At 42.5% G+C, this 25,898-nt stretch overlaps 2 protein-coding genes across 2 annotated transcripts in view; both read left to right on the forward strand.

Moving 5' to 3' along the window:
* Positions 1-4,995, forward strand: part of LOC118413386 (prolow-density lipoprotein receptor-related protein 1-like) — a 13,197-nt gene extending 8,202 nt beyond the window's left edge. The window contains exons 11-19 of the mRNA XM_035816749.1: positions 50-706; positions 925-1,153; positions 1,277-1,434; positions 1,667-1,708; positions 1,911-2,024; positions 2,373-2,486; positions 2,898-3,078; positions 3,752-3,957; positions 4,120-4,995. Coding sequence (XP_035672642.1) covers positions 50-706; positions 925-1,153; positions 1,277-1,434; positions 1,667-1,708; positions 1,911-2,024; positions 2,373-2,486; positions 2,898-3,078; positions 3,752-3,957; positions 4,120-4,133 — 1,715 coding nt within the window. The 3' untranslated portion in view covers positions 4,134-4,995. The remainder of the gene's footprint in view (positions 1-49; positions 707-924; positions 1,154-1,276; positions 1,435-1,666; positions 1,709-1,910; positions 2,025-2,372; positions 2,487-2,897; positions 3,079-3,751; positions 3,958-4,119) is intronic.
* A 7,262-nt stretch (positions 4,996-12,257) lies between these two features.
* LOC118413384 (fibropellin-1-like) lies at positions 12,258-24,859 on the forward strand. The gene is made up of 19 exons (XM_035816746.1): positions 12,258-12,355; positions 15,455-15,520; positions 15,862-16,074; positions 16,670-16,833; positions 17,257-17,362; positions 17,913-18,075; positions 18,383-18,513; positions 18,845-19,031; positions 19,302-19,408; positions 19,530-19,652; positions 19,878-21,560; positions 21,761-21,989; positions 22,114-22,271; positions 22,563-22,604; positions 22,754-22,867; positions 23,042-23,155; positions 23,582-23,762; positions 24,453-24,658; positions 24,819-24,859. The coding sequence occupies exons 2-19, from the start codon at positions 15,457-15,459 to the stop codon at positions 24,830-24,832; spliced, it is 3,999 nt and encodes a 1,332-aa protein (XP_035672639.1). The 5' UTR covers positions 12,258-12,355; positions 15,455-15,456; the 3' UTR covers positions 24,833-24,859.
* The last annotated feature ends 1,039 nt before the right edge of the window (positions 24,860-25,898 follow it).

Here is a 25,898-nt window from a genome sequence, read left to right on the forward strand (position 1 = left end):
ATTCAGTTGTCACCAATGGCATGTCAAGAAATATGAATATTTTCTCCAGCCTGCCACCCCAATCCCTGCCTAAACGGTGGAGCGTGTGATGGAGTAAGCAGGCGGACATCGCTCTCATGCAGCAACAATGTCTGCGTCAGCGGATTTACACACACGTATACATGCGACTGTCCAGCCGGCTTTAGTGGCGATGAATGTGGGACCAATGACGACGTCTGTTTCTCCAGTCCATGTCAAAATGGCGGCCAGTGTCAAGACGGGGTCAACTCCTACACGTGTGATTGTCCTGATGGCTTCAGTGGAGTCAACTGCCAGATCAATATCAACGAGTGCGCATCGGGTCCATGTCAAAATGGCGGCCAATGTCAAGACGGGGACAACTCTTACACCTGCGATTGTCCGGATGGCTTCAGTGGAGTCAACTGCCAGATCAATATCAACGAGTGTGCATCGGGTCCATGTCAAAATGGCGGCCAATGTCAAGACGGGGACAACTCTTACACCTGCGATTGTCCGGATGGCTTCAGTGGAGTCAACTGCCAGATCAATATCAACGAGTGCGCATCGGGTCCATGTCAAAATGGTGGCCAATGTCAAGACGGGGACAACTCTTACACCTGTGATTGTCCTGATGGTTTCCTGGGTGAACGCTGTGAAATTTCTGCAACAGAACCTCCACAGACGACTCCTCAGGGGACAAGTAGTGGTGCGTCTATATTTGTTGTCATTTTACAAATGTAACTACAATGTTCCTTTTTATTGTTATTTCAATACATATCTACTAGACCAAATATAATCTTTATCTAAAGATGACTTGAATGGCCACTTTTGTTAGGTTCCAGTAAGTTCCATTTGAATTTCTTGTGACTTGGCCGTCGGTTGGTCAAAGTTTGCCTCAGTCTATTCATGTATACCAATGTGCAGTGTGTGAATCTGGATGGTTCCACCATGAGGGGAAGTGCTACTGTCTCCTTGACGACCAGTCCACCTACAGCGAAGCTGCCCGGAGCTGCGCTGAGTTGGACGTGTACGGGCAGCTGGCCGTGGTGAAGCGGCCGAGCACGCACCGCTTCCTGATGGATTATGTTGAACGTTTCGGTGGGGGTTCTCCGTGGATAGGAATCGACGATGGTACTACAGAGGGTGTATGGAAGTAAGGACATCTCAACTCAACATTACTTATATGGTTGTTAACGCACAATTAACACAACAGCTATGTAATAAGTAGTCTAAATACCAACTATACTATCAAACTCTACATGTCTTGATGTTTTAGGTACGTTGACGGTGACCTTGTCAGCGATCCTTTCAACGAGTGGGCAGATGGAACTTGGAACAGCAGGAAGAAAGACTGTGTGCGCATGAGCGAAACCTTCGGGTACCATTGGCAGCCAATGCCGTGCGGCACGCGGCTGTCGTACATTTGCGAGTATCGTAAGTACCCTTTTTCTTATGGCGATACGAGCAGGGTCTATTCATATCCAACAATATATAACAAGGCATCTATGTTTGCTGTAGCCTCGCATGGCAGCACTAGGATGGTGTATTTGCTGGTACACTATACAGAAGAATGCTTAATGCTACATATATATAGCCAAGGCTATGTTTGCTGTTGTGTGTAGTAAGCTAAAATAACCGCGATACATCACATTTGGTTTTGTTTCAGCTCTCCTGCCGCCCACTGATGTTCCAACCCCAACCACACCAGGTAGGACTTCATTAGAGCTTGCAATGAGCAGGAAGCTATATGTATATACAACTACATTTTAATCCTCATTAAATACATTCGTTTTGCAATGTGATATGCCTCAGTATTTTGGTAACTGAATACAGTTTTCGTGATGGCATTCTATTTCATGACGACACAATGTTACAGATGTGAGTGACATTTTGCCATCTTGTTGTTCTAGATGTTGAACGTTGTGAGCCGGAGACCTGTAACCAGGGAGGGATCTGTATAGACGGACCGTCGTCCTACACCTGTTATTGTCTGCCGGGGTTTCTGGGAGACCACTGTGAGACAGGTGCGGCACGTGTAGCCTACTAAAGGCCCCAGTAGCGCATGTAACATGGCTGCAATTATACAGATGTTTGTCTAGGCCATGAAGAGTATAGAGGTGCATGCGTGTTATATGTAAAAGAGGGGGTTAATCATCACAATTGATTCCCTATACTTTAATTCTAAAATATTTAAACTAAAACACATTAGTGTTACATCGCCATCTTGAGAAGCCGCCTTCTTGTTGTCTACGATATTTGCCAACGTTTCCACATAATTATATGTCGGACGAATTTTGTTCATTTCCACACTCTTTTATTTTCTATTCATCTCCTATTGTAAGTACAACTTGGTTTGTATCACCTGCCATCAGAAACTGACGAGTGTGACCCCAATCCCTGTCAAAACGGCGGCGTGTGTACAGACGGGCAGCTGTCCTACACCTGCAGGTGTCCGAGTGGGTTCGGAGGTGTCAACTGTCAACTGAGTAGGTATCTTCAACTTATACATCAATGTCTCTGTATTCTGTACCTTCTTCTTAAGCTTGTTCGTTTTACCATGTAGTTCAAAGCCACGGTGATTTGACATCTTGAAACGTCGTTCCGTATGAACGTCAGAGACATGATCTTTGGCTGATGATTGGATATTATTAAGCACGACCTGTGAATGATTCAGCCAACTCCAATCTTGTGTGTTTAACGGGTGCGTAAGACACAGTATTAGGTAAAGGCGAAACTTTCATTACCGTTAGCTCGAGTTTTTTTAGTGCCTTCTTGTTTTAATACAAGATTGTAACACCTAGTCCATCTTGGCCTGACCGAGTGCTACCCCTGCACTGTGCATGTGCTTACAAAATTGCTCGATATAGACAACAATGTCCTGCCATCTTCCCCTCCAGCTTGCCCTGTCGGATTTACGCTGTTCAAGGACCAGTGCTACTGGTTCTCTCCAGCTTCCCTGCGGAAAACCGTGGCAGCTGCAGAAACAGACTGTGATGCCCGAGACGCCCGTCTGGCTTGTGTGAAGGACGAAGACACGCACAACTTCCTCAAAATGACTATCGCTACAACAAACCGCAGGTGAGTAACTATCGCCCTTTAGTGGTACTAATGTGTCGACAGAGTAAACAATAGGCTCAACATGATTAACATGTTGTCTTTATGGTACTGCTCCTCGAGTGAATACGAAAAACATCACACCAGGGCAGCATATGTTGCATGGCTATTTATGCTACGGGAATGTTGAGCTGATAGTAGTTTATTCAGATTTGTGTATCTATTCAGCATTGTTGCAACAAAGTTATGTAACAGGACAGGGGTAATAGGGTATGTTCCTTCTCAACGTCTGTCCAAAAATAATACATTATATTAGTGATCATCAACATCGTCGTCATCTTACTATAGCATAATGATACAAAATAGCAAACAAATACGCTCTGATACAAATAGGTATGCAATAAAACCTAATGTAGTTAGACTGAGGTGTGGGTTAGTCACGAGCCGGTGTACCGTGAACAAGTACAAGTAGTTTGGTATCCAATCTTGCGGTGAAATTGGGCGGTAATAGTGAGTTTTGGTAACATTCGTTTTGAAGATGGAGACTGACAGCACCACGGCGTAATTGAAGACATCTAATCATGATGATCTGATGAGCGAACAGCCATACACGTATATTTAACGAGCTATGTATATTTATAATTATCCATCGTTCTGTAATTCAGTCATAAAGCCTACCATGTTCCTCCATGTCCAGGCCTTACTGGATCGGGTTGAGTGACAGGGTAGTGGAGGGTACATGGCGCCACAGTGACGGGACAGAGCTGGGCAGTTTCCGGCCTTTCCGTCCGTCCAGGAACACCAACAATGTGTGGAGGGACTGCGTTCTGATGTGGCCCGCCTCTTCCTACCAGTGGCTGTACTATAGCTGTAATTCTCGCAGGAACTTCGTCTGCCAGAGGGGTGAGTACGCAATCAGTATCGGTACCTTTTTAGAATGACAGTCTTTTTACAATGAGGTTTGTTTTGTTGGATTCTTTTGACCATCCTTTGAAAGTAGTCGACTAGTCCTTCAAGCATAGTCATTGGGAATAATGTGGGCTTTTCATCTTTTATATATTTCAGCTGCAAGTCCGTGAGCTGACGATGGCCTGACCAACAGTCGAAAAAGACTCACAAGATACAAAAATGGATTTTTTAACTTCATAATTGAGATAGACAGAACAGATGATGTCTAGACGAATATCACGGATAGGGAAGCTCATGTGTTTATCTACATGAAAGAAACAGGATATACAATGTTGTAAACCTGACTTCGTACTGAATCGTAGCATTAAGAGTTTACACAACATATAATCATATTGGGTGACAGGAAACAAAAAGTTTGGTGAACTTGTCTCTGCTATTTTTGGTTAGTAAGACGTTATTCCATCAATGGGGGTAACGTGCAGTGTTATGAAGTCATCTTAAGTGTCAAGCAGAAGCTCTGAAGAAAAAAAAAACTTGTAGGTGATGACAAGTAAATGTTTTTTTTAGGTTAGAACACAATTTCAACCAGCTATTTGTACATTGCTATCTTCATTTTATTGATATTGATAGTGTTAAAAGTATGATTTTGGGATAGTTTTATCTTTAGTGGTATTCATGACGAGAGAGAGATTCATCATGATCATATCATTCTTGGCATTTAGATCACAACATGAATGAAGAGTTTCAATAGTTTCAATATTTCAAATGCGACAACTGCGGAACATTCGCCCATGATATTGCTAGATATTCTATGGCAAAAAAAGAAAGGGCAGGGCGTCATTATTGTCTAGATAGAAGACAGGTGATACATTTTGTCAAAAAGTGTTACTTGCAACTGTTTTGTCGGTTTTCTCTTTTCATACAATGTACTTCTTTATGTGAATGTATTTAAAATACATTCTATAAATTTGATTCTTACTGTTTGTTGATATTTTGGTGGCAATTCGGAATGAAATATACTTGCTGAAGGGATATCGTTGAGTTGTATCTTCATCGCATGGTCTTTTTAGCGAATGCCCACAAACGCCCACTCTAGAGAAGTCCGCGCTGCACGAATCTCATTTTATTTGCTTGGAATATGTCCACGTTGTGTTCCCATGTATTAATCCTGAGTTTCAAGTCAATCCATCGACCCGAAGTGACATAAATCAAAGTTTTCGATTCTCGATGGTCTTTTTAGCGAACGCCCAGTAAAATGTCTTTTTAGCGAATGCCCACTATATCCACAAAAATATCGGCCGTCGCGCAACGACACCTAAACCTACCGCCACAAACATGTTCAAGATGGTGTCCCATTGATGTGTACGGAGTTTCCGTGCTTTACAAGCATTTTAAGTCCCTGTTTTTCGTCAAAATGTACAGCGCCGATACTGCCATACTTTAACAATGGCAATTCAAAATGGCGGGCACTAGTCATGTGACCTCCTTGCGGGACTGTTCTATAAGTATCGCGGGAGGGACTGTTGTAGCATAGCTTATCATACAACCATTTTAGATTGAATTCTGAACAAGATTTTCAATTCATAGTGCTATCATCTGACTGATATTTACATTGTGGTCCTTTTTTCTGTGCTATAATTACCCAGGTTTGAGGAACTTAGTGCAAATATGGATATTGATTCTCCTCAGTGCCCAATTAATGTACAACAGGCTCAGACACATTAGTGTTATAAACCTGACTAGGGGCAGGTAACCAATACTAGAAAAACATAGCTACTCATTATTAACAATACTATTTACATTATAATAATAACTCTTCACCAAACTGGACTTTTCTTATCTTTATTTATCACAGAAACATTGTTACAATGAGGATTTGATTAGATGAGTATCTGTTACAGTGTGTACAAACTTATTTCAAATACAAAAATGTATTTCATTTCACTTCCTAAATATTTTTTAAAGTATTGGAAGGGATTGACACATAAACAATATTAATTGCATTATTTGTGTGCAGAAAAATGTAATCACATGCTATTAATAGTCTAATAAAATGTTGGAACATGGCACGAGCGGGCTCCTCTTCTGAGTACAGAAAGGAAATGTTTTATAACATTTAGTTATGACGTAGAAAATTTCAATTGTAAAATGTACCTTTATTAACATTGACAAACAAATTGTTTTTCTCTTCTTAATAGATGACAACAATACAGGTAAGTGAGGTGTGTTTCCTTTTATAACAGGCCAGGTAAGACACCGTACAGGTAAGTAAGGTGTGTTTCCTTTTATAGCAGACCAGGTAAGACACCGTACAGGTGAGTAAGGTGTGTTTCCTTGACTACAGACCAGGTAAGACACCGTACAGGTAAGTAAGGTGTGTTTCCTTTTATAGCAGACCAGGTAAGACACCGTACAGGTAAGTAAGGTGTGTTTCCTTTTATAACAGACCAGGTAAGACACCGTACAGGTAAGTAAGGTGTGTTTCCTTTTATAGCAGACCAGGTAAGACACCGTACAGGTGAGTAAGGTGTGTTTCCTTGACTACAGACCAGGTAAGACACCGTACAGGTAAGTAAGGTGTGTTTCCTTTTATAGCAGACCAGGGAAGACACCGTACAGGTGAGTAACATGTATTTCCTTTGATTACAGAGCAGGTTAGACACCATACAGGCGAGTAACGTGTATTTCCTTTTATAACAGGCCAGGTAAGACACCATAAAGGTAAATAAGGTGTGTTTCCTTTTATAACAGACCAGGTAAGACACCGTACAGGTGAGTAACGTGTATTTCCTTTGATTACAGACCAGGTAAGACACCGCAAAGGTGAGTAAGGTGTGTTTCCTTTGCCTATAGACCAGATAGTGTATTATACAGGTGAGTAAGGCGTCTTTCCTTTGCCTATATACCATATAGGCCATTAAACAGGCGAGTAATGCGTCTTTCCTTTGCCTATAGACCAGATAGGTATTATACAGGGGAGTAAAGCAACTTTCCTTTGCCTATACACCAGATAGGGCATTATACAGGCAAGTAAGGTGTCTTCCCAAGGCATATAGACCATGTAGGGTATTATACAGGTAAGTTAAGTGTATAATAACCGAAAGACCCCTTACTCGCCTGTTTGATGGCCTATATGGTATATAGGCAAAGGAAACACACCTTACTCACCTATATAATGCACTTTCTGGTCTATATGCAAAGGAAACACACCTTACTCACCTGTACGGTGTCTTACCTGGTCTGTTATAAAAGGAAACACACCTTATTTACCTGTATGGTGTCTTACCTGGCCTGTTATAAAAGGAAATACACGTTACTCGCCTGTATGGTGTCTAACCTGCTCTGTAATCAAAGGAAATACATGTTACTCACCTGTACGGTGTTTTACCTGGTCTGTAATCAAAGGAAATACACGTTACTCACCTGTACGGTGTTTTACCTGGTCTGTAATCAAAGGAAATACACGTTACTCACCTGTACGGTGTCTTACTAATCTGTAGTCAAGGAAACACACCTTACTCACCTGTACGGTGTCTTACCTGGTCTGCTACAAAAGGAAACACACCTTATTTACCTGTACGGCGTCTTACCTGGCCTGTTATAAAAGGAAACACACCTTACTTACCTGTATTGTCGTCATTTATTAAGAAGAGAAAAACAATTTGTTTGTCAGTATAGGGCTTATCAGTATAAATAAAGGTGAACTGAACTGAACTGAACTGTCAATGTTAATAAAGGTACATTTTACAATTGAAATTTTCTACGTCATAACTAAATGTTATAAAACATTTCCTTTCTGTACTCAGAAGAGGAGCCCGCTCATGCCATGTTCCAATATTTTATTACTATATTAAATAGGCTATTAATAGCATGTGGTCACATTTTTCTGCACACAAATAATGCAATTAATATTGTTTATGTGTCAACCTCTTCCAATACTTTAAAAATATTTAGGAAGTGAAATGAAATACATTTTTGTATTTGAAATAAGTTTGTACACACTGTAACAGATACTCATCTAATCAAATCCTCATTGTAACAATGTTTCTGTGATAAATAAAGATAAGAAAAGTCCAGTTTGGTGAAGAGTTATTATTATAATGTAAATAGTATTGTTAATAATGAATAGCTATGTTTTTCTAGTATTGGTTACCTGCCCCTAGTCAGGTTTATAACACTAATGTGTCTGAGCCTGTTGTACATTAATTGGGCACTGAGGAGAATCAATATCCATATTTGCACTAAGTTCCTCAAACCTGGGTAATTATAGCACAGAAAAAAGGACCACAATGTAAATATCAGTCAGATGATAGCACTATGAATTGAAAATCTTGTTCAGAATTCAATCTAAAATGGTTGTATGATAAGCTATGCTACAACAGTCCCTCCCGCGATACTTATAGAACAGTCCCGCAAGGAGGTCACATGACTAGTGCCCGCCATTTTGAATTGCCATTGTTAAAGTATGGCAGTATCGGCGCTGTACATTTTGACGAAAAACAGGGACTTAAAATGCTTGTAAAGCACGGAAACTCCGTACACATCAATGGGACACCATCTTGAACATGTTTGTGGCGGTAGGTTTAGGTGTCGTTGCGCGACGGCCGATATTTTTGTGGATATAGTGGGCATTCGCTAAAAAGACATTTTACTGGGCGTTCGCTAAAAAGACCATCGAGAATCGAAAACTTTGATTTATGTCACTTCGGGTCGATGGATTGACTTGAAACTCAGGATTAATACATGGGAGCACAACGTGGACATATCCCAAGCAAAAAAAATGAGATTCATGCAGCGCGGACTTCTCTAGAGTGGGCGTTTGTGGGCATTCGCTAAAAAGACCCTCCCTATCTTCATGAGTCTGGTCCTTTTCTGGAAGGCGTTCGTACTTCCCCCTTAGACCAATCAGTTCGTCCCATAACATCGTAATTTGTGCTCAATACCTTCGATAAAGTGTCACTATGTTACAGTGTAGTCCACGGCTCCAAATGAGTGAGTATTACTCCGCTCAGGACCGTGGAGTTTATCATAAAGGTATACACAACAACTCCACGTCCATATACCAGTGTTAGTCCACCCACTGCTGTGAGTTACTACTTCAATCAAGGTATACGCCACATGCCATTCTGTTATTGGAGTTCAGCATTGAAGGTCCACACGGTCCCATGCCAGTTGAGGTGTCCCTCTTTACCTTTTATCAAACTACACTAAAACTATGTTTTATCACCTACACATTTACATGAATTATACATTCTTCACTAGAGCGATCATTTCGTTGATTTGTTCCCAAGTGCATATCATCATCATTATCAGATACGTTATTCACCGTGTCATATAGTTTCTCGTGGTAAATAAAACATCGAAATATAATACGCTGTATTTTGTTCTTGAAATGAAAGTAGTGTGACCTGGAAACTGCAGTTAGTTTCTTAAGAAATCTAAAGCAAAGTTTAGTTTTCTGTATGGATGTATTAAATGGCTTGTCGGTCAGTCGGTCATTGCCCGACAGTTACCGGGCAAGTACAGGATTTGAATTTGCTGACGTACAGAGCCACGCATCACTGTAAAATGGTGTGGAAAATTCCGTTCGACGGGTTTCCATTTGTATGTAATATTGACCTAACACAATAAACTAGTATGTAAACACAAATAGTCAGGGGCCGGTATAGTCCCGTAGATCTAGTATTATAGAAATTGTGCATCTTCGAAGCTTCCCGAACTATATTATTGATCAAACCGTCGGGGGCTTCTGTCAGATTGTTCAAACATTAGGTGGCCTATTGTAGCGATGTTTGAGGTTTCCTGTCAGCCATTGCCCGACAGTAACCGGACAAATGCAGAATTAAACCTGCTGACGTACGCCAGGACCCACGAAAACTTCATATCTTCCCAAATATAACTTCCTAAATATGAGACTTAAAATTACATCAGGTATAAAAACCCTTTAGCTTAATAAGACAACGCTACAAATCTTAAAAGTGATTGCTTGTGCTGTTTATGCGTGTTCCATATGTTATGATTCAGATCATATTAAAATACTGATAACAATGGTGGTGCTTCATGTGTGTGAAGTTCTGTGGTTCTCGTGGAAACTTAACTTACTTTTGACTGGTCAGTTGGACAGGTCTACAGGCCGACACTTGACCGGTCATCAGCGGACATCACACGGTGTGCTGACCGCTGGTGACCGGTCAAGTGCCGGCCTGTAGGCCCGCCCAGCTATGAGCGTGGCTGTGGAAAGTTGCATCACCGTTCTGAGGGTAGCGGAGTTCACGGGTGTAATGAAGTGTGTAATTATGACCTATCGGACAAGTACAGAATTAAACATGATTCACTCAGCACTGAGCAATGGAGTGGAAAAATCCGTTTTGTCTATGCCCAAACAGGCAAAAACATACTAGTTAACTTGTATAGACACAAATACTCAGAAGCGAGGTACAGTCCCGTATATTTAGTATGATCTTGTGCATCTTCCTGAACCATATTAGTGATCAAACTGTGGTGGTTTTCTGTCAGATTGACATTTTTTTTTGGTTGAAATATTGCGTGGCTCTTTGTACATGCAGCGACGTTTTAGGTTTTCTGTCAGCCATTGCCCGACAGTAACCGGACAAATACAGGATTTAAACCTAGCTGCTGACGCACAGAGTCGCCCAGTAATTCCGTTTCTGTCTTTGTCATTGGGTGCAATGAAGTGTGGTACATTGACCTACCAGTCGAAGTCACTTTAGCTGTGTTACGTGTACATGTTTTACTTTAAATAACTTTGTTAAATGGCATTTTCTCTCCTTATTCATTACTGTTCTTATGTTCGAGTCCCACTGCACTGTCAGTGGTACGGCGCTTTCTTAAATCTTATCTTGAACAACTTACTAGAGAATACAAGAATAAATTGATCATTCCTCCATCGGCTTATCTGTACACAGTCTCATTAGACTTGAAACTTGTCACAGTGGACAGGTGGCCACTAGGAACTCAATGATAGGATCATTAGGAAAACCACAAAAAGTGCCCACGATGACCAAGTGATCCTGATGCAGTGATGATCACTACTATAGGTTTGACCATACATACTACAGAATCTATTCCGATAGTTTAAAAGACATCACTGATCAAACAAAGATCAGCGTTCAACTGCTAATTTGCATACATAACTACTGTAGGGGCCGTTGACCAGGCGTGGTGGAAGGGTTGGGCACCTCGAGGCATATTTAGATCATATCATTATTATTATATCATGATCTCAACTGTTCAGATGAAAATATCAGTATGTCGTGATATTCGGTCACCAAGGAAAGGATAAAAGAGTGACGGTCGCGGTGTGCTTGTCAGAGGAACATTTGCAAAGCGACAGGTCAGCTTTGCATCTTTGCGGAGACAGAGGACGTCCCAGGTGGTACACAGCCAGGAAACGACGAGTGTACCATACCACACATCAAGTTGGCCGATAGGATTCCCCCCAAACATTCTTGGCAACAGGTAAAGGTATGATTAAGATAAATATTTCTATGCTGAACAAATACCAGGGCTAAACAGTGATCTTACATGTTCATCATACCCCTGTCACATGTAGCGAAAATCGATCGGACGACGAGTCTGCGAGGTCTAAATGACATTTTAGACAGTACGCACGTCCGGTGTTCTCTCGAACATCTTGTGATTTTTAGGGATCGACGGCGTTTTCAGGGGTGGTCGCGGTGCGAAACATGTTCTTAACATAAGCAACAAGTCTGCGGTGATCTCTGAGTTCGCAGAGCTCGTTGCCGATTCGCCTGCAGATCGTCCGTACCTCGGCTAGGTATCGGTCGACATTCGATTGATAGACCGATTTCACCCCTAAAAATCAGACGATGATCGCTAAAACTGAGCAGGCCCCGCAGGAGTATCGCACAAAACTCTGGCGACCTTCCTCCACACCTCACTCAGCTTGTGCAAAGTCAGTGAATTCGACGTCGGGCGTGTTTCCTACGAGCATCCTGCTTGTGTCGGGAATGTTCTACAAGCCTGAGTCGAGCTCTTGTCAATTAGTCCTGTCATTGATTTTTCACCTGAAATCTCGGTTGTCGTTTAGTAGAATTAACGCAAACATGGAGGTATTGCCACGAACAAAGTTGACAGTTGATTTATTAATTTTTGCGGTGGCGTGATCTTCGAATTATCGTGTTATGTTTATTCAAGCAAAACACTTCCTTGTGAAGGAGATAAATAGCAGAGTAGAGGCTCTGTCTGCCAGAATTCCCTTCTAGCAGCTACAGGTGAGCTGCTTTCCGTCTTAGAGCGGGAAAGTAGAACTTTGCTCGTCGTTTGAGTTGTCCGTGAGGCCTGTGCACTGGTTTGTAAGCATCGCGAAGGTGACCGACAGCAGTCCGTAGATCACTGGTCAGTTTTGACGGTAAGTTCCCTTTGCATTACATCGCAGTAATGTATCTGTAACATATGTAGTGCTCACTGTCTATGACCTCAAATTTAGCATGTGTGTAAAATGGGCAAATGCCCCAGACGTATTTTTTCCATATTGTTTTCATAATCCTTTGGATTTTCCACGCGGCGCTATTTACTTGGTTCATCCGAGGATACTTCATGACGCGCGCTACTCGAGTCTTCGTGTTTTATGTTTACAAAGATTTTCTATTAATCATTGAGTTTCATAGTAAAGATAACACACAATGTGTAAAATTGGGTGGCATTAAACAATGTGTAAAATAATTTACGTGCCGAATAGTCCTCGGCCAGTTCCGCACCGTCCTCGGCCAGATGTCGAACCGTCCTCGGTCATCTGCCGAACAGTTCTCGGCGAGGTGCCGAATTGTCCTGGTGCCGTCCTGCTAACACCATAGCTTCTCGGTTTTGTTGGTATATAATTTCTCAGAGGACATGATCAACTATTGATCATGACACGCTAGTTAAGTCAAGGGACCATTTATTTAGTTGTTTTCATCGTGATTTGTGAAGGGATTGACATGACAGGTCAGACTGAAACGGACCGGGCTTCCCACCTGTAAGTCCCGCCCGAAGATAGGTCGTATTTAAGTGAGGAGGTCGGTGTAAATTGCAGTCCCAAATTCACAACACTTAGTTGAACAAGTCTGACAAGCATGGCCTAACCAAAAATCAATCTAACCCCCCGTGCCACTTTGAGACTATGGTCAGTACCCTGCACCCGTTTAATAAAACCTTCTTAACTACCGCCCGTTAAAAACTTGAGCCTGTCCTTGAAAATGACGTTATCATCCGTTAAGACCCTTAATCCGAGCGAATTCACCACAATCAAATCGCCTTAATGGTCTATGAAGAAGTTTCGCCTGTTTTTAAAAGAAAATCTATCGCTCGTTAAAACACTGCCACCATACCCTAAGCAAAGAAGTAGGAGTCTGGAAGTAGTTGCACCCGTATTAGTATGTGTGTGATTGACCAGCCAATGTGCGTTCCTATATTCTCTTATTTTCTTCATTAGTAGTTTTTGGCCCGTCCAGAGGTAGGCAGCGAAAAGTAAAATGGCGGTGATCAGGCCAGAAACGAGGAAAACATGATAAAATTGAAAAAGCGCTAGTGTGTGTCTGTGAACGAGTTGAGATTGTCTCACACGAGAAGAGCTTTGAATTGAGGGGAGATTGTCTCAGTGCTGGTCCAGCGGTGGCGCGGTTCTTGAGACTGCCTGTCTGTAATGAGCGCCTGTATGCACTCAGTCTCTTGAGTGATGGCCTTAACGTTGGATAGAATTGTAACGCTATGTTGCTTTGATTTTTGATTATATGGATGACATCCTCTGGAAAATCATAAAGTGATGCGAGCGTGCGAATAAAAAAAGTTTGGCCAAAACAAAAATTGCCTTCATTATGAAATCTAACGTTAAGTCTTCAAAACCTCTGGGTTATGGACCAAACACACTGCTGTTACACCAGCCGGCCCCTAATTGTGACACTAAACAGAGACACTGGATCTTTTGTTATCTCTATACACCCCCGGACATGCCCTACTTGTTCACTGTCCCTTGAACTGTGTAGCTTTTCGATGTTTTCTCCATTGTCTTCTGACAACGCCCCCTTTTCTGTTAGTCCAAAATACTGTGCCACTGAACCAGCCTGATTTGGTTATGCAAGCTTCCGCCGCTCACCTTCCTCTCGTCTTTTGATATTTTGTTGCAACTTACAGCATACATTTGATCAGTTTGTAGCATGGTTGACATAGAATCATCTCACAAATACCCATGTTCCATAATTACAGTATGTCGTTTCTGTGCCCCTCCCCCTTCCCAGGCACAAAATCCACACTGCACACAACTCTCGATCTCAGAGTCATGGCCAGCCCGAGTGAACGTATTTGATTTGGTGTTTCGTGCTGTGATTGATTGACAACGATTTGGAATTCCTGCCCAAAAGAACAAATAGTGTGCCCTCGGAAAACAAAGTGGGGCGGGTTAACAAGGAAACGAAGACTGGTTGAAATCGTCTAGATGCCCTTTGGCATTTATTTAGTGTAGATGTTTAATGCTCAGTGACCTCTCCCACCAATCATACTGTCATTGGCTATCAAAGCACCACCAAGAACAACTGTTTTCATGTCAATGTGACAACCGCGACCTGATTTTATAGGACATATTTGTGTCCACAAATGTTCATGTTTGATTTTTTACTTGACTTTAAAAGTTACAAATTAGAAAGTTTGTATTTATCGAGGCTCATACGCTTAGTTCAAAATGACTCGGAACAAACAACGAGGCGGGTATTGCAATTAAGTGTGTCCAAGTTTTCTGTGGTGTTTTCCGAAGCGGTTCAAAAACATGATCAGTGATGCGAACAAAGTTCCTCGCGTATGCAAAAGTCTAAAATCACGTACATCTGTGGATGAATGATGACATCATACGTTTGGTTTATTTTGGGCTGTGGTGACGTGTGGGTAAAACCCATGTCGAGGTGGTAATTATCCAGTTATCTTATCTATTTGTTCAAGCAGAAAAGTTCCTTGTGAGAAGTTGAATTTCCATGCACGGACGCACGCGCCCACGTGCGCGCACACACACACACGCTCACTGACACGCTCACACACACCCACACACACACCCACACACACACACTCACACACACACACACACACATCTACACACACACACACACACAAACACACACATCTACACACACACACACACACACACACACACACATACGCACCCACTCGCACCCACGCTCACCCACGCTCTCTCTCTCTCTCACACACACACACACACACACACACACACACACACACACACACACACACGCACAAAGACATAGGCGCACACTCGCATACACACACACGCTCAATCACACGCACCCCCCCCCCCCCCCCCCCAAAGAAAAACGTACACACTCATACACGCGCACACACACGCCTATACACTAACACACAAACCTGTACAACTGCGATTTGAATTTTGGTCCCATTTAAGAGGACTTTCGTTTTACAACATCACAAAACCACACAATATTTGTTTTTCCCCCACACTCACGTGTAGGCATGATGCAGACCTATCGGAGAATCGTCCTGCTGCTTTGGGGAGTCTTGGCTGTACAGCTGATGTGTACGTTTCTCTCTTTTCGGTAGTTTAGTTTTCAACTTAAATAGATGTTTAGTAAAAGATACAATATTCAACGTCAAAAATACGTAGAAGGGCTATGTATATAACAAGACATACCACAGATTGACATTTGGATTGTCAGAAGGACAATTCGTTCAATCGAAGTACACTGACAAACCGCTGATCATGGTGATTTATTGTTCTAACGTTAATGCTGACGAAGGACATAATTAACGGTGATGATGATTTCACTGGTGTTTCTCCATTGTCGTCTGCTTTTATGTACCGGGCGATATTTGTCAGCGAAGATATCCTCTCATCTGCCCGTTACATGTACCACACAGCCCACCAGGCAGCCGCTGAAGCACCTCCAGATTCCGACACGAACTTCACACCAGACGAAGCAGCTGCGGCCAGATCCGGCGGGGAATCCGAGGCAGAGGACCCGGACAGCACCGTCGACACTGCCGAGGGTGCCAAACCAGCAGCCTTTGAGAAGGGCGATTTAGATTCTCTACAGCTCGGCGAGCCTGTAGACGGTGATGCTGTGTCGGCTGGTAAGGTCTTGCTATTGGCACATCACTGCATTTAGTCATTTAGTGCCAAATCTAATGCATTTTCCGGACCTGAAGTAGACATCCTCATCCTCCTCATCATCATCATCGTTCTTCCTCCTGGGAAATAGTCACAAGTTATTTCCTGCCATTATAAAAGAATGCACATGATGATATCAAAACTATAGAAGTACAGTATAATGTCTTAAAGTCTGAGTTTTGGAACATTTTTGACGTATTTGGGATGACTGTGTGGTTTGTCCGTGATTTTGTACAATATTGTACAAAACATAATATGAATACAATTCATTTATCATCAATTCTAACATGTGTTGATAATATGACATGAAAATACATACATACTTGTTTTATGTAAATTATACACACATGTACATGTACACATGTATGTATAAAAATAATGTCAGTTCAATGCATTGTATGTCTCCTTATGTAAACCTTTGTTTTTACTTGTATAACGTTTTGGTTCTTATCTGTGATCCATTCCACCGTGTTGAACATCGACCTAACTGGCCGGTACAAGCCGTTAAGATTAAATAAAGGCTTTGACTTAACTTGAATGGACTTGACCTCACCACAGGAAACAGAGCTGCCCCGGCCGGACACAAGCTGATCCTGGTGGCCGATGCAACGGACAGGACCATCACTCGGCTAACAACAGACGATGATAACCAATTTCAGTGGGGTCGCTATGACATCGGGAATGGTACCAACAGACCAATAGCTGTGGATTATGATCGTGCGGTAGGATACCTGTACTTGATGCTCAGAATTGACGTATAGACCATACGATGTTAATGAAGTTAACAAAGTCTATGATGGCAAAAGCAAAATAACTAGGGGACAAAAGGTTTGACGAGAAGATATATAGCATGTAACTTTATTATTCCAATATTTTCTTTGGCTACATTTTCTATGACGTCACTATGGTGTATGTTTGGGCTCCTAGCGGCTTTACTTGGACATGCAGGGGGTCTTTTGTTGGAAACGTTAGAAAAGCAAGAATTACGTAACATTATTTGGCGAAGGTATGAGATCATGGAATTTTCTACAACAGTTCATAGCGTCCATGTGTCTAATGCACCTCAATCGTCCAAGAGTACAAAATGTATTGCAATTCGAGAAGAATGACAATATATTTAACTGTCGTTTCTAACCATTTCACAGGAGGACTTTATCTACTGGACCAGTGTTAACGGACCCTATAGTAGGGTATCCCGATTTCCCTACGAGAGCGGATCGGGACTGAGACTTGATGGAGGGCAGGCTTCAGGTATTCCATGAGTCATGTGTACCACAATCACAAGTTGGGGATGACTCCACAGCTTAATTGTGTTGTATACAAAGCTACATTGCAAAGAAATAAAATCAACCCCAGGGCGTTTGCATGTAGAATATAACATTGCAAATTTTGATACGGCACAGTTGTGATGAGTTCCATGTCAAATGTACAAATCCATTATTACAAATCGTATGTGGTTTACAAATGTAGATGATATAGCACGTGCTGCATTGAACGCACGGGGACTTGTTTTATGACTTGCTTTACCAAACCTCTGTTAGGCTAAGGTCACATTTCCACAAAGGGGCCCGGCCGGGCAGCCTTCGGAAACGATAAGTATGATATAAAAGACAACAACAACACAAAACGGACCGAAAATAATTCAACATCATGCATTGTGCATATTTATTGGCATAACCTTAAATTTTTCGTTTCCGCAAACAGCCCGGTCGGGCCCCGGGTAGGAAATGTGACGTAGGCCTAACCAGAATTTAACTATGCATATCATTTTAGTAACCAAAGTCATTCTTGCCCATTGCAGTTCCTGACGGTATTGCAGTAGACGTCATTTCCAGGAACCTGTACTGGACAGACGCCGGTACAGACCGCATCATCGTCTCCCGCTTGGACGGCAGCTTCAGGAAGTCCCTCATAACCCAGGGGCTGGACGAACCCAGGGCGATCGTAGTGGATCCCAACTCGGGGTGGGTACCTCAGATTGGCTTTCATTGTAGAAGCAGCAATACCATGTTCAGATTATGCCCATGGATATATAGCATGAAACTGCCACTTCTAAAATGTCAATATTTCAAAGTAATCTTACTCTGTATCAAGGGCTTGTACATTGCAGGTTTATAGTTGGATGATTCTTGCACTAGACTCTAACACCAGTATGACCAGATTCTGTACGTTTGCATAGTTGCCATAAAGGTAGATATACCAAGTTCCTATTGAACTGATCTTTTAAAATTAAGATTTCGAAAACCTCTTTCCATGTATGTATGTACGTAGTTGGATGTACTGGACCGACTGGGGAAACCCGTCTAAGATTGAGCGTGCGCGAATGGACGGTACTCAAAGGTCTGTTATTATCAACATCGGACAGGGCCACTGGCCGAACGGTCTCGCCTTGGACGCAGCAGGTCAGTATGATGTGCCATAATGTGAACAAAACTATGATTTTTGACCGTGGTAAAATTGATTGCTTTAGAATAAGGTACCACTCAGGGGACAGATAAATATGAAATATGGTCTATGAACATGTGGACAGCTGGTCACTATTAATATAGACAGGTTTCTTGTGTCAATGAGGAAAATATATAAGGGACCAACAAAAGTGGTCACATTGGCTTATGCAGATTTGAATGTACCTGATATTTTCTGCATCTATATGGAATACAAAGCATATAGTCGAGGATTTCTTGACAGACATATAGTTTATACCATTCATGTTCTTGTGTACCGCACTGATAGCAAACCGGCTGTACTGGTGTCACGGTGGTACTGGGGCGATCTGGACCTCCGGAGTGACTGGCAGCAATCCGAGCCCTACACAATTGTTTACGCAGTCAGCTGGTGACGTAAATGCACACCTGTTCGGGATCGCTGTGGATGAGACACATCTCTACTGGACAGCGTGGAACATACCGGGCGTTCACAGGTACACAGTGTGTTACATTTTAACATTATCAAACAACATTGTTTGATTAGAATGAAATTTCGTCTGTGATATGATCAATATGGATGTTTTTCCGTCCACAAAGTAAAACTAAACCAACAAGCTTTCGATCGGTTCTCAGCCCTTCATTTTTCTAAAATGGAAATGATCTGAAACCTACGTCACGTGACCTGGTCTGAAAGGAAGTGTGACGTCAGCAATCATTGATTGAATAAGTGTTCGGATAACAGTTGAGTCTCTTTCCCGGTACAGGATAAGCAAGTCTCTGACTGGATACGTCAGGCTCAACCTGCCACACTTTCAAAAGCTGTATGACATCCACGTCAGGACAGACTCAAACACTCCGAGTCAACCAAACGGTCAGTGTCATTTGAGATGAATACTGTAAGTATTAAAGGTTGAGTTATTTCCGTACATTTATGTGTTAACTATAGGCTCGTAATTATGAAGATTCATTTTTTTATTTGTCTCTGACAACAGCCTGCTCTGTGTCTAACGGGAACTGTGCCCAGCTGTGTCTTCCCGTCCCCGGCGGAGGGCGGACCTGCGCCTGTCAGGATGGGTGGAGCCTGGGGTCGGATGGACGGTCCTGTCAGGCCGACGGTAAGATGTACTTAATATTAGTGCATTGTGGGATCTATATGTTGGATTTTGAATCTACAACTTTCTACATCGTAGAGCAGAAAAGAAATGAATTAATTCCAAATCTGATGGATATTTGAATATGTTATTATAATTGGAGAAAATGCTATCCAGGATAAGTGATTCAGTTGTTATCAGCAGCATGTCAAGTTTACAAGAAATATTTAATATGAATATTCTCTCTAGCCTGTCACCCCAATCCCTGCCTAAACGGCGGTGCGTGTGATGGAGTAAGCAGACGGACATCGCTCTCATGCAGCAACAATGTCTGTGTCAGCGGATTTACACACACGTATACATGCGACTGTCCAGCCGGCTTTAGTGGCGATAAATGCGAGATCAACGAAAACGAGTGTGTGTCAAATCCATGTCAAAATGGCGGCCAGTGTCAAGACGAGGCAAACTCTTACAGCTGTACCTGTGCAGCTGGCTACAGTGGAGACGACTGTGAGACCAATGACGACGACTGTGCACCCAATCCATGTCAAAATGGTGGACAATGTCAAGACGGAGTCAACTCTTACACCTGTACCTGTGCAGCTGGCTACAGTGGAGATGACTGTGAGACCAATGACGACGACTGTGCACCCAATCCATGTCAAAATGGCGGCCAGTGTCAAGACGGAGTCAACTCTTACACCTGTAACTGTGCAGCTGGCTACAGTGGAGACGACTGTGAGACCAATGACGACGACTGTGAACCCAATCCATGTCAAAATGGCGGCCAGTGTCAAGACGGAGTCAACTCTTACACCTGCAATTGTCCAGCTGGCTACAGTGGAGACGACTGTGAGACCAATGACGACGACTGTGCACCCAATCCATGTCAAAATGGCGGCCAGTGTCAAGACGGAGTCAACTCTTACACCTGTAACTGTCCAGCTGGCTACAGTGGAGACGACTGTGAGACCAATGACGACGACTGTGCACCCAATCCATGTCAAAATGGCGGCCAGTGTCAAGACGGAGTCAACTCTTACACCTGCAATTGTCCAGCTGGCTACAGTGGAGACGACTGTGAGACCAATGACGACGACTGTGCACCCAATCCATGTCAAAATGGCGGCCAGTGTCAAGACGGAGTCAACTCTTACACCTGCAATTGTCCAGCTGGCTACAGTGGAGACGACTGTGAGACCAATGACGACGACTGTGCACCCAATCCATGTCAAAATGGCGGCCAGTGTCAAGACGGAGTCAACTCTTACACCTGCAATTGTCCAGCTGGCTACAGTGGAGACGACTGTGAGACCAATGACGACGACTGTGCACCCAATCCATGTCAAAATGGCGGCCAGTGTCAAGACGGAGTCAACTCTTACACCTGCAATTGTCCAGCTGGCTACAGTGGAGACGACTGTGAGACCAATGACGACGACTGTGCACCCAATCCATGTCAAAATGGCGGCCAGTGTCAAGACGGAGTCAACTCTTACACCTGCAATTGTCCAGCTGGCTACAGTGGAGACGACTGTGAGACCAATGACGACGACTGTGCACCCAATCCATGTCAAAATGGCGGCCAGTGTCAAGACGGAGTCAACTCTTACACCTGTACTTGTGCAGCTGGCTACAGTGGAGACGACTGTGAGATCAATGACAACGACTGTAATCCCAATCCATGTCAAAATGGCGGCCAGTGTCAAGACGGGGTCAACTCTTACACCTGTGATTGTCCGGATGGCTTCAATGGATTCAACTGTCAGACCAATATCAACGAGTGCGCATCTCGTCCATGTCAAAATGGCGGCCAGTGTCAAGACGGTGTCAACTCCTACACATGTGATTGTCCTGATGGATATTTGGGAGAACACTGTGAAATTTCTGCGACAGACCCTCCACAGACGACTCCTCAGGGGACAAGTACCGGTGCGTTGATTTATTGGATTTATTTCACGAAGGATCAATTGATTTGTTTCATTATTTTCAACTTATATTAGTCGATTTTAGGACAAACGTAATCCTAAGCTGATTACGATTTGAATAGACAGTTTCGTCTCTGATGACTCTATATGTTGTCTTGTCAAAGTTTGTATTTCCTTCTTTTTTTTATGCAAATCAATTTGCAGTGTGTGAATCTGGTTGGTTCCACCATGAGGGGAAGTGCTATTGTCTCCTTGATGACCAGTCCACCTACAGCGAAGCTGCCCGGAGCTGCGCTGAGTTGGACGTCTACGGGCAGCTGGCCGTGGTGAAGCGGCCGAGCACGCACCGCTTCCTGATGGATTATGTCGAACGGGAAGGTGGGGGTTCTCCGTGGATAGGAATCAACGATGGCACTACAGAGGGTGTATGGAGGTAAGGACATTTCAACTTGAGATCACATATATATAATTGTTACCGTACAATATAGCTATGTATTACACTGTCTAAATACCATCTATGGATTACAAACTGTAACAAACATGTCTTGATGTTTTAGGTACAGCAATGGTGACCTTGTCAGTGATCCTTTCAACGAGTGGGCAGATGGAACTTGGAACAGCAGGAAGAAAGACTGTGTGCGCATGAGCGAAACCTTCGGGTACCATTGGCAGCCTATGCCGTGCGACACGCAGCTGTCGTATATTTGCGAGTATCGTGAGTACTGCTCTTTACTATAGCGCTGTGGTCAGTCCGTGGTTTTCTATGATCACTACATTATACGCTGGTTCTATTCATGTCTACTTCAAGATATAACTTAGCATCTATGTTTGTTGTAGCCGTAACTCTGAGAGCGAGGGCATATAATTTGCGTGAATAAGGCTACTATATATTAAGTACACAAGCAAATGTTTGCTGCTGTGTTTGTGTTGGGCAACTTTATTGATTACATCAAAACGTATTGTACGCTAGAATAACCGAATTATTTCAAATTTTATTCTGTTTCAGCTCTCCTGCCACCCACAGATGCTCCAACCCCAACCACACCAGGTAAGATTTCATTAGAGCATTTGTACGCAACGCAGTACATTTGGCTTGTAATATGACATACCCTATTTTTTTTTAGCTGAATACAGTTCACATGATGTCATGGTAGTTTATGACGACAGATGTAATATTCTGCCATCTTTTTGTTCTAGATGTTGAACGTTGTGAGCCGGACACCTGTAACCAGGGAGGGATCTGTATAGACGGACCGTCGTCCTACACCTGTTACTGTCTGCCGGGGTTTACGGGAGACCACTGTGAGACAGGTGCGGCACGTCTAGCGAACTAAAAGCTCCAGTAACGCATGTGTCGTGTCTTTATCTATGCAGATGTTGGTCTAGGCCATGTCGGACAAACTTTGTTTCTTTGTTTCTACAGTCTTGTATTTTCTATTTATCTCCTATTGTAAGTACAGCTTGTTTTGTATCATCTGCCATCAGAAACTGACGAGTGTGACCCCAATCCCTGTCAAAATGGCGGCGTGTGTACAGACGGGCAGCTGTCCTACACCTGCAGGTGTCCGAGTGGGTTCGGAGGTGTCAACTGTCAACTGAGTAGGTATCTTCAGCTTATTTAGCAATGTCTCTGTAGTCTGTGTCTTCTTCTTTGCTTGTTCGTTTTGCGCTGTATTAAAGCAACGGCGAGGTGGCATTCAAAAACGTCGTACAGTGCTGACGTTACTAGACATGCTTTTGGTCAATAACTGTATATAAAGCAGCACAAACTGTGAATAATTCAGAATGACCCTGAATGATTCAACCAACTCCGTATGTGTTTTACGGATGCACAAGACACAGCATTAAATAAAGACAACTTTCATTACATATGCTTGAGTGTGACTTCTTTGTTTGGTAAAGGATTGTAATACCTGCTCCATTTTCGCCTGGCCGATTGCTTTTTCCCAGTTCTATGTTTAGTGTGTAAAAGTAATGTAAACATTGCTCCGTATAGACAATCATGTCCTACCATCTTCCCTCCAGCTTGCCCTGCCGGATTTACGCTGTTCCAGAAACAGTGCTACTGGTTCTCTCCAACTTCCATGAGGGAAACCGTGGCAAATGCAGAAACAGACTGTGATGCCCGAGGTGCCCGTCTGGCTTGTGTGAAGGACGAAGACACGCACAACTTCCTCAAATTGACCATCGCTACAACAAACCGCAGGTGAGTAACTATCGCTCTTTAGTGGTACGTAACGTGTCGACACAGGAAACAGTAGGCTCAACATGATTGACATGTTCTCTTTTGTGTTGTTGTTTCTCGAGTTAATACGTGAATACAGAATTAGATATCACACAGAGGTGGCACAGGTTCTATGGCTATCCATGTTACAGGAACGTTAAATGATAGTTCTAAGATAGCTTCAATTTGATGGGACAGTTTATCAAGATCTGTGTACCTATTCAAGTTATGTAATAGGACAAAGGTAACAGGCCACTTTTTTCTCAACGTCTGTCCGAAATTAATACATTATATTGAGATCGACATTGTCGTCACCTTACTATTGCATAATGATACAATCATATCGCAAACAGATACGCTCTGATACAAATAGATAAACAATAAAACCTGATATGAAATTTAGTTAGACTGAGATGCGGAGTAGGCATAAACATGTAGTTTGGGGGAACCAATCTTCCAGCCAAATGGTGTGGTAATAGTGAGTTTTGGTAGCATTTTTTGAAGATGAAGACTGTCGGTACAGTCATCTAGTCATCAGCTGAAGTCACCTAATCATCAGCTGACGAGCTGATCAGCGAACAGCCACACACGTATATTAACGAGCTATGTATGTTCATAATCATCCATCGTTTTTAACTGAGATGTAACGCCTACATGTTCCTCCATGTCCAGGCCTTACTGGATCGGGTTGAATGACACGGTGGTGGAGGATGTATGGCGCCACAGTGACGGGACACTTCTGGGCAGTTTCCGGCCTTTCCGCCCGTCCCGTAACACCAACAATGTGTGGAGGGACTGCGTTCTGATGTGGCCAGCCTCTTCCTACCAGTGGCTGTACTATAACTGTAATTCTCGCAGGAACTACGTCTGCCAGAGGGGTGAGTACGGTATCAGTATCGCTAACCTTTTTAGAATGACAGCCTTTTTACAATGAGGTTTGTTTTGTAGGATTCTTTTGACTATCCTTTGGTCATGAAAGTAGTCCTTCAATCATACTCATTGGGAATAATGTGGGCTTTTGATTTTTTTATATTTCAGCTGCAACTCCGTGAGCTGACGATGGACTGACCAACAGCCGAGAAAACTCACAAGATACATAAGATGGCTTTTTTTTATTCATAATTGAGATGAATAGAACAGATGATGATATCTAGACGATTATCACGGATAGGGAAGTTCATGTGTTTGTCTACATTAAAGAAACATGATATACAATAGCCGACTTCAAAGCATTGATATAAGTTTACACAAAATATAATCATATTGGGTGATAGGAAACAAAAAGTTTGGTGAAATTGTCTCTGCGAATTTTAGTTAGGAAGATATTATTGCATAAATTAGGGCAACGTGCAGTGGTATGAAGTCATCTGAAGTGCCCAACAGAAGCTCTGATAACATTTGTAGATACGATAGTGGTGAAAATTAAATGTTATTGAGGTTAGAACACTATTTCAATGAACTATCTGTATTGCTATCTTTATTTTATTGTGATAGTCTAAATGTTGAAATGGTAAAAAGTATGGTATTAAGATAGGTTTATCTTCATTTGCATTATCATGATCATATCATTCTTGGAATTTAGATCACAACATGATATGAATGTAGAGTTTGAATAGAGTTTCAATATTCTTATTAGATGCCGCGTTGAACGTTCGCTCATGGTATTGCTAGATATTCCATGGCAAAATAGAAAGGACATGGCGTCATTATTGTAGATAGAAGAACGATTATACATTTTGACAAAAACTCTTACTTGCAGCTGCTTTTCTTCGATTTCTCGTTTCTTGGAATGTGGTTCTTTATGTGAATGTATCTCAAGTTATCTTAAGTATGTAAATTTTCTATAAGTAGGTGCTTACTGTTTGTTGATATTTTGGTGTCAAATTGGAATAAAATCTACTTTCTAAAGGGGATATATTTGAGTTCTATCTTTATAAGTCTGGTCCATTTCTCTAGTGCATTCATACTTCCCCATACTATGACCAATCAGTTTCTCCCATGACATTGTCATATGGGTGGGGACTCTATGATTTAAATGTCACTAGTTAATAAGCGATTGTTTGTTTCTTTTCGGTAAACATCATGCTAGACCATTGACCGCACAGAAACACACAGTAA

This window comes from Branchiostoma floridae, chromosome 4 (assembly GCF_000003815.2).
Source record: "Branchiostoma floridae strain S238N-H82 chromosome 4, Bfl_VNyyK, whole genome shotgun sequence".
Classification (NCBI taxonomy): Eukaryota; Metazoa; Chordata; class Leptocardii; order Amphioxiformes; family Branchiostomatidae; genus Branchiostoma; species Branchiostoma floridae.